Source organism: Pseudonaja textilis, chromosome 5, assembly GCF_049901715.1.
Source record: "Pseudonaja textilis isolate UNSWEBS1 chromosome 5, rPseTex1.2, whole genome shotgun sequence".
In the NCBI taxonomy this organism is placed as follows: Eukaryota; Metazoa; Chordata; class Lepidosauria; order Squamata; family Elapidae; genus Pseudonaja; species Pseudonaja textilis.
In genome coordinates this window covers 49,469,802-49,483,052 of record NC_141994.1, presented here as the reverse complement: position 1 = coordinate 49,483,052, position 13,251 = coordinate 49,469,802, and the positions used below count along the sequence as shown (strand labels likewise).

At 38.6% G+C, this 13,251-nt stretch overlaps 1 protein-coding gene and 1 long non-coding RNA gene across 3 annotated transcripts; one reads left to right on the top strand and one right to left on the bottom strand.

Annotated features, from left to right (window-relative positions):
* Positions 1 to 3,038: 3,038 nt before the first annotated feature.
* Positions 3,039 to 11,726, bottom strand: SSTR3 (somatostatin receptor 3). The gene is made up of 2 exons (XM_026700445.2): positions 11,602 to 11,726; positions 3,039 to 4,669 (listed from the first exon to the last, which is right to left on the bottom strand). Exon 2 carries the CDS (start codon positions 4,613 to 4,615, stop codon positions 3,380 to 3,382), a length of 1,236 nt encoding a protein of 411 aa, XP_026556230.1. The 5' UTR covers positions 4,616 to 4,669; positions 11,602 to 11,726; the 3' UTR covers positions 3,039 to 3,379.
* LOC148125644 (uncharacterized) lies at positions 11,571 to 13,239 on the top strand. Of its 2 annotated transcripts, none has more exons than XR_015743888.1 (3): positions 11,571 to 11,919; positions 12,458 to 12,530; positions 12,835 to 13,239. It is a non-coding gene; the product is annotated as an uncharacterized LOC148125644 (long non-coding RNA). The 2 variants fall into 2 exon arrangements; XR_015743887.1 differs by lacking the exon at positions 11,571 to 11,919 and adding an exon at positions 11,949 to 12,295.
* The last annotated feature ends 12 nt before the right edge of the window (positions 13,240 to 13,251 follow it).

Sequence of the window (13,251 nt, the reverse complement as noted above, 5' to 3'; positions counted from 1 at the left end):
ATTATAGTAGCGTATCTTAGCAACCAGAGAGATGGAAAAGTTCAAGGTATAAAGCTGAAGTGAAGCCCTATAACAACTGAAGGAGATGGGACTGTGTGCCCACTTGCTCACCCTTCCACATTTTTCAAGTCTTGTATGTAATGTCCCACGTGTGTTACATGACTTCAGAAGTGCTGCTTTTTATATCTGCACAACAGGTAGAAATTCAAGAAACAACAATTTCCTGATAGGAAGAATGTTACTATCAAATTTCAGCTTACTAGGAAGATTCTGGTTCAGGCAATTTGATTTGAAAAATGTCAATAAAATTTAAAGAAGCACAAATGACAGCACCAAATATCTATTCCCAATGCATCCATTTCCATTACTCTATTGAACTGTTGTTAATACAATAAACTTCTATCTTATAACCTTTAAAGACATAGAACTATTACTGGAGCAGAAAAAAGGGGGATAGTACCAGGGGTGGGATCCGACCGGTGTAACTACTAGTTCAGTGATTTTACATTTTGCGCGCACGTGTATATCGTTGTCAGCTAGCTGCCTGGACAGCTATGCAGCACTGCGCACAGGTGCACAGAATTTGAAAGAGCACTTTTTTCCTGCTTTTTCAACTGCAGCTGTGCCATGCAAAGCAGCTGCGGTTGAAAAAGCAGGAAATAAAGATCAGGTAAGAGCCTGGGTGAACAGGTGGGGCAAAACAGCAGCAGACATAGAACCAGTTCTATGTATGCTCTCTGTCTGCTGCTCTTCAGAGCTACTGTTCTACAGAGGTGGACAGAACTGGTAGAATCTCACCCCTGGATATTACTATTCCACTAGAAGAGAATCATGTTGCTCAGGTTGAACTGTGTAGCCCCTGATTTTCAGGGCTTTGGTCTTTCAAAGATTTGGTTGTGAGACTATGTTTATGAAACTGGACTCATCAGATCAGTTGGGATTGTTGCTAGTGTACCAGTCTCCCTGTTGCATGGCAACCTCCCTGCCTGAGCTGCTTCAGGCCATCTCAGAGTTGGCAGTGAAGTTCTCCAGGCTTATGGTCCCAGGAGACTCCAACCCACCATGGACCTACCCCAAATTATCTTGGTTCTGACTCAGGACAGTGGTCACACAGCAGATATAATCTTGTTGGAGCAATGGCAATGTGATCTGGTGGGGATTTAGCATTATCCTCCCTGCAATGTGCTCTACACGGACTACACTTGTGCAGAACTCAACTGCGCTGGCCCATGTTACTTCACTGTTCCGTGAGCTGTACTATCTGTAAGTTTGCTTCCAGGTCCACTTCAAGATGTTGGTTATTACCTTTAAAACCTTCCATACCATGGCTATCTGAGAAACCAGCTCTCCTTGAAGGGATTAGCCACTTCACCCACACCGGCAGAAGGAGCATTCTGTAGACCCCAACAGCCAAGGAATTTTGGCTGGTGGGGTCCAGAAGAAAAGCCTTGTCTCCTGTGGCTCCCACCCCCTGGAGAATTCCCTCCCCCCTTTCACATCCTATTCCACCCATTTGGCCTTCCAAAAGGCCTTGAAGATATCGCTATGCCAACTAACCTGGGGTCCCAATGGGAATGTGGCACTTTGGAGATGGCTAATGGAGTAGATAGCACCCCAGTTTCTCCCTGAGTGCATTTTGCTCCATCCTTCTCTATCCTGCTTGGTTTTATTTTAATTAATTTTTAAATGTAAGATCCTAATGTTTGTTTTAATGTTTTATAATGCATTTTATTCAATGACTGTAAGACGCCTGGAATTGCCTTTGGTGAGATGGGCAATATACAAGTTTGATAAATAAAATAATAAATAAATAATAGATTAATATGCTGGTGGGAAAATATTTATTGTATTTGCTTCCTGAAATGAATTGTTTATCCAAAACACTGGATATTAGTGTTTCTTAAAAACAAATATATCTCATTTTTTGTTTGCTTGTTTGCATATTATCAAAAGACTGCATTGTAGGTGTGGGCCTTTACGTTTTAAAAGAAATATTTTACTGCAATAACCAGCCAGCAATATAGCCCAATATAGTTCTGAAGCAGGAAAGTTGTTTCCAGTTTGTCACAGGTTGCACTCATAACTCTCAGCAGCACTTTGAAGAAGCCCCAGCCTTTTCTTGATTTTGAAAGGATGGTTACATTGAGGTACCATTGACGGGCAATCACACTTAATAAAGGTAAAGGTTTTCCCTGTCCAGTTTTGTCCAATTCTAGGATGCGTGCTTATTTTTGTTTTTCAGCGGAGGGAGCCAAGCATTGTCCAAAGACATTTCTGTGTTCATGTCGCCAGTAGGACTATACGCTGAGTGCATGGATTGCTGTTACCTTCCCATCAAAGTTTATCTACTCACATTTGCATGCTTTCAAACTGCTAGAGGGGCAGGAGCTGGGGCAAGGAACAGGAGCTCACCCCATTTTCAGCTGACAAACTCAGCGTCTTTAACCACTGAGCCATCATTCCCCCTAAGTACAATTATACCACATCCAAAAACATATCCTTTTTAGAGATCTGAATACTGCATATTAGATTGCAAAAATTCCAAATAACCACTAAAAGGCAAAAAGGAGACATTTCTATGTTTTCTTGTTGACATGTGGTAACGATCCAGAATTTGAAACCAAGATGTACTAGGCCAGAGATGTCAAACTGGTGGCCAATGGGCCAGATGCATCACATGCAGGCCACACCCACCAGAACTCTGCAAAGGGGGAAAATGTTGCGATACATCACGTGATGGCAACATGATGCCACACATTTGACACCCGTGTACTAGGCCTAATTGTAAATAGACTTATGTTTATCTATAAGGAGTAAGGAAGATGACTTTGACAAGATATGTGGGGACCTATACCAAAGGGATGGAACATTTTTGAATTCTGCAATGAGATAACATTTGGAAGTGCCTCAGTATTCCTATTTAATTAAACAATATGATGGAGGAAGAGGTACAATCACACATGCAGGCTTCTGTTGTTGTAGCTGGACTCAATAAAAGGAGCTTAAGCCTTCCAGTGGAGTGGAATTTCTAAGTCTGATCTCTCTAGAACAGCTGGCAAATGTAGTTGAACTTTTGCTTAGCAGTTGATTCCAATTATCAATTTCTGAGCATTTGCAAAGGACAAAGACAATTTTATCTCTACTTCTAACCTTAATGATGGGTCAACTCCTTTCTCAGAAATACCATTCTGTTCAATTATTCTGTTTTATAGAAAAAGTTATGATCATGTTAGTAGAGTACCTTGTTTCAAAAAGACATCACATGACGGGTTATTACTATAAAACTCCTTAATTTATGAATTATTCTTTTTTAAAAAAAATATTAACATGAGTCTCTGCCAGGCAATTTCAGGAGAAAGATAGATCCATTTCCCAATTACTATAAACAGCTGATGTTAACTATGTTGGGCTTCTCAAAACTTATGGGCTCCTCAGTGTTTGGCTTGTGTTCACTGCCTCTTCCTGGCTCGCTGGCAGATTCACTCTCTTGCTGTCCTCCATTACCATTTTGGGTAATCTTGCTATTCTCCTTTACTTTAGCTAACATTTCTTCTTCTTCCTCACCCTCTTCCTCTTCTTCCATATTATCTGCTGTTGTTGCCATGACTACTTCTTGGTTCTGCACTCGGCGGGAGGTTCTCAAGATGGCTTTGCGAAAACCCTGTTTGAACCGATAGGAGAGGAAGCCATAGATGATAGGATTGGTGCAACTGTTGGCATAGGGCAGGACAACAACCAGAAAGTAAATACCAAAGAGTGATGGTTCCTCAGGCAAAGTCCAGATGACATTGATGATGTTGAGCATGTAGAAAGGAAGCCAACAGAGCACAAAGACTGCCACCACAATTACTACCATGCGGGTAATCCTCCGTTCAGAGCGTTTGCGTTTAGCTGTCAATGCTCGCACCTTTCTGCCTGATGAACGAACCTTGATGACAATAAGCAGGTAACACAAGCAGATAACCAACAGTGGACCAAAGAAGCCAAGTGTAGCTGTGTAGATGATGAAACCAGCTTTCCATACTGAAGCAGGCTCAGGCCATTTAATGTGGCAAGTACTCATACCATGGGGGACTTCTGAAAACACTACCACAGGCAGCACCACCACAGATGAAATTACCCACACAGTGGCACTGACAGTCTTAGCAACTCGGACTGTCCGCCATTTTGAGGATTTCACAGGGTGCACCACAGCCAGATAGCGGTCAATGCTCATCACGGTGAGGCAGAAAATACTAGTAAATTGGTTTATGGCATCCACAGCCATCACTAGACGACACATAAATGAACCAAAAGGCCAATATGATAAAGCATTTTGTGCTGCCAAGAAGGGTAGGCCAAGCATAAACAATTCATCTGCCAGTGCCAAGTTGAAGATATAGATGTTAGTCACTGATTCACTCACGGAATGGCACAAAACCACATAAATGACTAGAGAATTTCCAGCTAGTCCTACAACACAAACAATGAGATATACCAGTGGAATAAGGACACCGCTAACATCTAGACCCAGACTAGAAGCTAGGGATAAATTTCCAGAAAGAAAGGCTGTACCAGATGTTGTTGAATTCTCTTCCCAAAAAGCCACTGTGGTGGTGAAGTTGAAATTGTCCATGGCAGAAAAAAGAGGGGCAGGAAACAATTATCCACAGGATCCCTTTGGAAGACTCTGCATTTGAAAAGAACAGAAATAAATAATTTAACATTCATCTTATAATCCAGAAGCATTCTAGATAGTTAATATGTAACTCGGCAGAGGACTCAAGATATAGAATAGCAAGTGATGGCCAGTGAATCTCATGACTACAGGCTAGAATTGTCTATATATCTCCATTGCTTCTAATTTTAACCATAGTGGAAATTTCTCTTTCAGCAACTCCTATTCCTGAGTTAAGGGACACTAAGAATTGAAATCAATGGTAAATTTTCAGAGAAAATTAATAAAATCTTGAAAAATAGGACAATCTTTACCTTTAGGATATCACAAGAGAGCAGAGTGTTGTAAATAATGAGGTTGGGCATCAAACAGATCATGGGAACAACATGAAATCCCATCAAGTGGCTTGGCTTAGGTTCCATACTTAATGAAAATGAAAGTCAACAGCTACAACAGATAGAACTCTAATGTACATTAAGACATATTCTTCAACCAACTCAATCATCTTGCATTGTCAAAATTAAAGGCAAATTAGATCCAGGAGCTCATTCATAACACATGCTCAAGATGGTGTCTCTAAGAAGAGCAAGTCTTGTCAGCTAAATATTTAATTGATGCCAGTGTAGCCATAGAGAATCAATTTGATGTTAAAGGCTCTGGCTGCAAATCAGGAGATTGTGAATTCTAGTCCTATCTTAGATATAAAACCAGTTAGGTGATTCTGAACCAGTCAATCTCTCTCAGCTCTAAGGAGATAATGGCAAACCCTTTCCAAACACATTTTTTTTCAACCTGAGGACCAGAGTTGAACTTAAATAATCTACCAAGAGACACATTCCGAAATGTCAGTAAGGTAATGACTAAGAAGTGGGTGATCAGGGCAAAAACTACATTTGGATAGGTCAGGAAAAAAAAAAAACCAGAACATTTTCAGACAGGCATTTAAATTGCTTTCATTGAACTGATTATTTCCCATGTATTTAACAAAATCTTGTTATTACTCCATTGTCAGTGAAAACTTTTGAAGGAACTCTTGTAATAATATCCCAAGGTTTTTTTTTAATGGCTGCATGCAATCCTGGCTCTCTAGTTATATATCAGTCTTATCTCCTGTCAGTCTACTTAAGAAAACAAAAAGAATAATGATTACAGGAGATTGCAGGGCATGGAAAGAATGAACACATGGTTTTATGATGGAATGAAACAGGGATAGGAAACTTAATCTCAGTTAGCCACTCCCAAAACACAACATAAGCCTAAGCATGATTGTCTAACCCATTGTATGTGCAGTACTTCAAACTTCGGGATATACTTTAAAACAAAACAAAACACTAAAACACATATATTAGAGAGCAGGCAACAAAAGAGGCACTAGAGATGCATATATAGTAAAAATAACATCCAGAAATGCTTTGCATTAGGGGACTTTTTACAACAAAATATTTGAAGCAAAACTGAACATAAAAATTACGAATTAGATGATATCAATACACAAACATCTATTCATGGCAAATGTTAAATCAGAAACGTATGGAAACTGAATAGAATGCAGTTAAGACTTAAAATATGAAAAATGGTGATTAGATTATGAGTTATATACAGAAGAGCCCATTTCCAGTCTAATGGAAAGACTAAGGCCAAAGAATTAGATCTTAACCTGGAGAATTCCTGAGGTGACTTCCTACCTCAGTGGGAGAAGTGCTGTCATGATGTCGTCCTTCCCTTGGGAGATAATTGAAGAGTGGGAAGCTGCTGCCGAGAGAGGACTGTGCAGTGGAAGGATAGGAAGCAAGGGGAGCTGCAAAGTGCAGGACATGCACTCAGTCATTAATAAGGCAAGTGTAGGAACACTACCTACTCAACATTTTTGTCTTTTGAAAAGAAAGTGAACCCATTATCTATCAGGCGAAGGGGTAATGGATGATCACTTTTCACACAGTACAGCTAAGTGCTTTATTTCCTTTACTTCAAATTTTTACTAAGCAATTTTCTTGTATTTGGAAGCCTGGGATTTCTTCTGCAAAGTCCTACCCAGGCAGCCTCAAGTTCGGAATACACAGCTCTGGCTGGGTTGTAGTCTAAGATAGGTGGAAAGCACCACATTGGGAAGGCTAGAATAGACAGGAAACAATTTCCTATGATCACAGAGAATGATCCTTTCCCAGTGTTATGTGGGAAAAGTAGGACTTAAGCTTCTGTCTTCTGCATCCAAAGTTGACATTGTTCTCTCACCCAATGCCAAAAAGCATTTGGATATAAAGCCTATAGATCTACCATTAGAATGATGATGGTGATTAAACTATCAAAATATGACATTTCCATTTTTAAACACATACACACAGAGCATGCATATACAACCACAATCTTTAGGAACAATTAGAACATGCTGTTTGAAAGTGTGTCCCTATAAACCCTATAAACACATAGCTGGAGATGATGAAAGCTGAAAAGGATTATGTTTTTCTGCCATAAACATGTGCTATTATATAAAACATTATCTGAATGTAAGAATTCTAGAGATTTTTTTTTACCACACGATCAATCTATGGTGATAACATACATAAAGAACCCTTTCTTATAACAAGCATTGTGTCTACTTGCAGTTGGCTGAACAACCACAATCTTTCAGATGCACCTTTGTAATTAGCTATGGATTGTACCATTGTATCAGATAGCGTTGGGAGGGGACTGCAAAGAACAAGTAGTCCAACCCATTGCAATGGGCCAGAAAACCAATTAAACCATCCATTAGAGACTCATCTTAAAATCCTCCAGAAATGAAGAACCCACGTCCTCCAGAGATTGACTTTTGTATAGGATTACTTGTATGCATTTCATTGTGCAGGATATACAATCAATCTTATTTTGTACTGTCCATATTCTTCATATATGTAATGGTGCCGCCACCACACCAGATGGTGTAATGATAAGTTTGAAAACCAAAACAATAGTAACGTAGAATAGTATCTCCATACAGCATTTGGGAGTGGGGCGAAAGCCTGTTGTGTACCCTGAACACGCTCTGCATATATGTGAAGGTGGGGGATGGAATGTATATATGTAAGGATTAGCAAATCTGTGTGCCTTGGATATGTGGATGTACCGGATAGTCTTAAGGCAGCCCCTGGAGAGGAAAATGTTGGCTACTCATGGTTCAAAACTTCCAGAGGAGCTGTACCCTTCTCTTAGGAAATATTGAACACATGTAATACGTCACAAATATATGCTAAAATACATTAGTTTAGCTTTGATTATAATGTAGGACTTCTTCAAAAGCAGAAAAACTTTCTCAAACCATGGCTTAAAGGCTATGAAGGATAATGAAAATACTTGGTGCATATTTTTGAACATTTTGATATCACATGCTTATTGATGTTTTGGTCTTCATCACTCCAATTCACCATGGAATGAAAAAAAAAACATTCTTCCTTTATAAAAGGTATATCATTAATTACTGGGGTGAAAATGCCACAAATTAAGCTGTTTAAATTATTTTAAAAAACCAAATAGAGAATTAAAATATGCATTTTTTTTCTTAATACAAAACATTCTCCATTATTCTAATGTTAATATTCAATTTGCAACATGGCCATAAAACTCTCTTCTCTCAGTATCATTCTGTCTTTAAAATAATAGGTTATTTTCCTCCTCCCCATTTCCTAGCTCATTTGTAGAAATGAGTGTAACATATTGTGAAATCCCTAATATCCAGCTAAATTCAGTAATTCATGTCTCTTAATAGTAATTAAAACAAAATGCAGAAAAACCATTGTCTTTTTAAAAAATGATCACCATTCTTTGAATTGGGTTGACTTAAATATTAGACTTACAGTGAGTTAATTTGTCTTCTATTACCTTCTTCATTAAAAAAATCTGATGCTTGCAATAAATTATCTGATAAATTATTCTAGGGCAAGGCAGCTAACTTTAAAGCTGTAGAATGATGGTCCAGTTACAATTTCCCCTTAACTACGTATATAGTTAGCCTATAGAACATTCTCTCTAGCCACTTATCTATCACTTAAAACTTGTATATATTCAGACAATGGTTGTAGCAGTTTCTGTTGTTATTTCTCATTATGAAATGTATAGAAAGGTGAATGAATATAACTGAAGATTTGGTAGGCAAATGAAAACCATGGTTTTGAACCAAAGCATTAACAAGTGTAAATTATAGGGGTTTTCTCATGAGCTTATCTTGAGGGGAAGACCAATGACATAATGACAGAGCATTGTCATACATACAGAAGATGCCGGATCAGTAACAATGTCTCTACATTAGTTTACAAACAGACTGAAATTCCTATTTAATAGTAAAGAGCTGGATTGTGCAAACTTTTTGAAGCAAAAAGGATCTTCAGATGGTATGTGCAGTGTACAAAGCCAGGACAAAACATGAATTGAAAATTAACCTTTATGGTAAATTAAGTAAAGCTAACATTATTAAATTGGTTTTCTTAGTGTATTTTTCTCTGATCAAATAAAAATTACAGCTCAAGATAACTTTTAAAAACCATCTGGGAGCTGCCTGTCCTCAAAGTTTAAATAACTGCATGGACTCCCAGGACTCGGATTACGGAGCTTTAATGTGGTTACTCAGTAATACAAGATGGCTTGTTGTCATGCTTATTGGAGAAAGCATTTGACATTCTGAACTGCTATAGATTTTAATTACACTTTACTCGCTGTTGCACTTTACTCGCTGAATCTCTGTTGGTTTTAATTGGAGGTATCTATGGGGAAACATTAGAAATAAAAACTTGTAAATGGTGACAGCAGTTCAAAACACGGTATGACTGCTAAAGTTGAGATATAACGCAATGCTTTAAGTAAGAAGTTTTTTGGGACATATATCTTAAGAATATTTTCCAAAGTTCTAGAAATAGCACTGGAAACCTGGCTTGGAAATGGGAATGTTATGGGGAAAAATATAGTCAAAACTAAAACTAGTATATGTTGAGGAGGAATAGCAGTGGGGTTTTTAGAGTGAGCCCTGAAAAATCAGCAATGTGGCTGCTCATTAGAGAAACATTAAGAACATTGTTTAAAAAATACCAATCATGATCCAATTTACAATGCTTACAAAGAGAACAAAGAGAATGTGGTTTCTTACCAATACAGTACACTATTATTTGTTTGTAATTCTCCCCATCAGCTGTTGGACCATAAGCCAGGAAGCATTTCTAACTGCTTCAAGCTATATGGAAAGTAGGGGGAAATATTTTTTTTCCTGGGAAGAACAGTGACTGGTTAACTAGGAATTTGCAATGTTTCAGAAATAAACCATGGCCTTAAAGAAAAACATTTGGATCCCAAAGCACAAATTAGTAATAACCAGACCTTTGTCTTGTCCTCTCCCACAAGTCAACATATGCAAAATTCCAAAATGATGAAAATCAGATATGTTTATAGAATTCTTCAACCAGAACAAACCCATGATAAAATATTTGTGCAAACAGACCTAGTGACTATATATATATATATATATATATATATATATATATATAATATATATATATATATATATATATATATATATACACACACACACACACACACACACACACACACACACACACACACACACACACATACTTTTGGAGAGAATAAATTATGAGCATATGAGTTGCAACACAACTCTGGCTACTTTTTTATAGATGTTCCACATTCTTCGCAAATGCTTATGTGTACAATTATTGGGCTCCATTTTGTCTAACAGTTTCTTTTAATAATAATAATAATCAGGCATTCTTTTGTCGCCTCTACACACTTTTGCCATATTTTTACTGCATAGAAAAATAAGAGCAAAAGGCTGGACTTCTAATTGTGAGACTATTAATCTCACCAGTGAGAAAATACTGTCACTGACTTATAAAGAAAAATGCCAAATTGCTTAAACCTGTATCTGAAGAAAGAAAACTCAAAGAATTCCATCTATATCACACTCTAAGCAAAGTCAATAATTTTGAACCATTGCAGTAGATCCATATATGCATAAGTGTGTTTGATATAACAGTGGATACTTATTACCTTCCTTTTTTTGTGTGCCTTGGTTCCCAGTGACTGCTTGGACAGGCCCCAGTTACCTGCCATCAATTTCAGAAGTAGCTTACCAAGGGATTCTTAGGGCTGAGAGAAAGTGACTGACCCAAGGTCATCCATCTGGCTCCATGTTTAAGGCAGAACTAGAAGTCACAGTCTCCTGGTTTCTGGTCTAATGCCTTTAAGCAACATACCAGATTGGCTCTAATGTTATGTTCCTCAGTAGAACCTTATCTAAAAAGACATGAAATCTGTTTCTGAAATTATTATGTCATCATGACTCTCTCCACATTGCCCATAATTTGTACTGGGGTTACCAATTTTTAAACTGTCTTGAAGAAATATATGGGATATAAAGCTAAATAATAAATGAATAGAATTGCTGCATCCTAAACCAACCTCTAACTACTCCCCATCCCACCTACTCACCTATCCCCGGCCAGGCTACTCTATAGATAAAGCTTCTGTCCTAAACATTTTTACAATCTCAAGATTGTAATCTTCTTCCTACTGGTTATTCAGGGAAAAACCCTTTAAAAAGACAAGGAACTTTTCTGAAGTACATAGCCAGTTGCATGACAGAATTAAATGAATGACAACAGGTAGGTATATAGCGGATAGATCTGGGAAAACAGAAACTCGTGACAAAAGTGAATTTGATAAATCAGAAAACCCCCTCATTCATCCACCTTACCCTTTTCCCTCTGTGATTCAAAACCAATAAATATTAGAAAGAACACCCCTCCCCCGCCAAGTAGAAACCTTACTTATCAGAAGGAGATGGAAGAGGGAGAGGCACAGAACAGAAAGCACCAGTTGCCCAGGTCTCAAAGTAAAGTTTTGCATGCAATTGAATGTGAAGGGGAAAAAATCAGGGACAGCAGGCTGTGCCAGATACTCACAGATTCAACAAATGAAGGGTATCTGCCTTCACTTGACAGGATGATATTTCATCTTCTTCTGTCTTCCTCTTTCTTTTATATCAGGAAAAAAAGGGAAAGGAATGCCTGAATCCAGTGTCTTTTACATCGGACCAAGAAGCCTTTTTATCTCTTTAACTTCCCTTCTCCTTTCAAGCACCTGGTTATCTTTCTTTCTGTTGGCTGCTCCTCCTGGGCTGGCATACTTTCTCCTGGCCCCTTTGCTCCCACATCGGCCTGCCTGCCTGCTTGCTGCCTGCCTTTAATACTCTCCCACCTGGTCTTCTCCAGTCACTGCAGGTAAGGAAAGCTCTTTTCTAGCTTCTAATGAGTGGAGCCCAGCCTGGCTCTCCCGCTGAATGAAGGGAGGGGGTGGTGGAGGGGGGGGGGCTGCTTGTCTCACAGGGTTAGGCAGATCAAGATGTATGTCAGTCGCGCCTGGGAATGGTGCCACCAGCCAATCGGCATCGATTTAGAGAGAGCAGGCAGGAGGAAAAGGAGAGAGAGAGAGAAAGAGGGAGAGATTGGTGGAGTGACAGAGGGATTATGATAGAAGGAAAGCGCATGGAGGGGAGGAGGAAGAGGGGGTGTGGGGGGGGTGTAAGAAGAAAAAAGGAAGCAGGAGGGGATGTGCAATTATAACAGATGGTGACAGAGCAAGAAAGAGAGGAGAGAGGTAAGCGGGGCGGGGCGGGGGGAATATGGAAAGAAACTCAGTGATGTTCCTGGAGGGTTGCGGAGGAGAAAGGTCTCCAATCCAGAGCTAAGCATTCATTGTGAAGGCTGGATTTCTTGCCTGTGCCTATTGATTTCTGTTTGTGATTTTATTTCCATTCAGGATTTCTGTGAAGTTTTACAGACTTATACATTCAGAATTCCTTGCTATAATGCCTGCCTGTCAGGGATGCCAGGTATACCTCCACCATCCAACTTGTTAATTTATAAGTATGCTTTGGCCTTTCTTAATTTGATGTTATGCAACTTGTTTATATGTGCCTACTGAAGGGGCGGGCAGGGGAGGGACAGCACTTGTGATATTTAATGCAAGTGCTTTGTATTTCTAATCTCTCTAGCTGCAGTAATAAGTCATAATTGGTTCAAAAAGTAAATCCGGTATATTAATTAGTTTTTCTTCAATTTCTTCTTATGATTAATAAGCTATAAATTGATTGCTTTGCTTAATCTAACCAATGTTATTCTGCATTCTCTTTACAGCTACAATATCCAGAGGAGATTCATTCTGAAGATGCAAATGAAGAAAACATGTCATTAGTAGTTCATTAGATATCCTATAATATTCAAATTGACTGTTGTCAATATTTTAACATGCAGATGTGCTATGAATGCTCTCCTCCTCTAACAGTGATTATCCAATGTGCTACATGGAAAAACAGTTGTGTGATTGCCTGTCATATTCTGGGCAAAATCATATGTGAATAAATGTCAAATTTTTGGCTGCTTTTTAAGATTATAAATTAAAATATTCAAAGGGTCCCCCACCCCCATTCACAGAGTATGCTTCTATGAATGGACTATTACAAAGTGGACAGCATTTTGCATTTTGCTGACATATTTGTCTAACCACACTTTGGATTAATAAACTGAGATGTCTTTTCTGTCCTCCTTCATTTT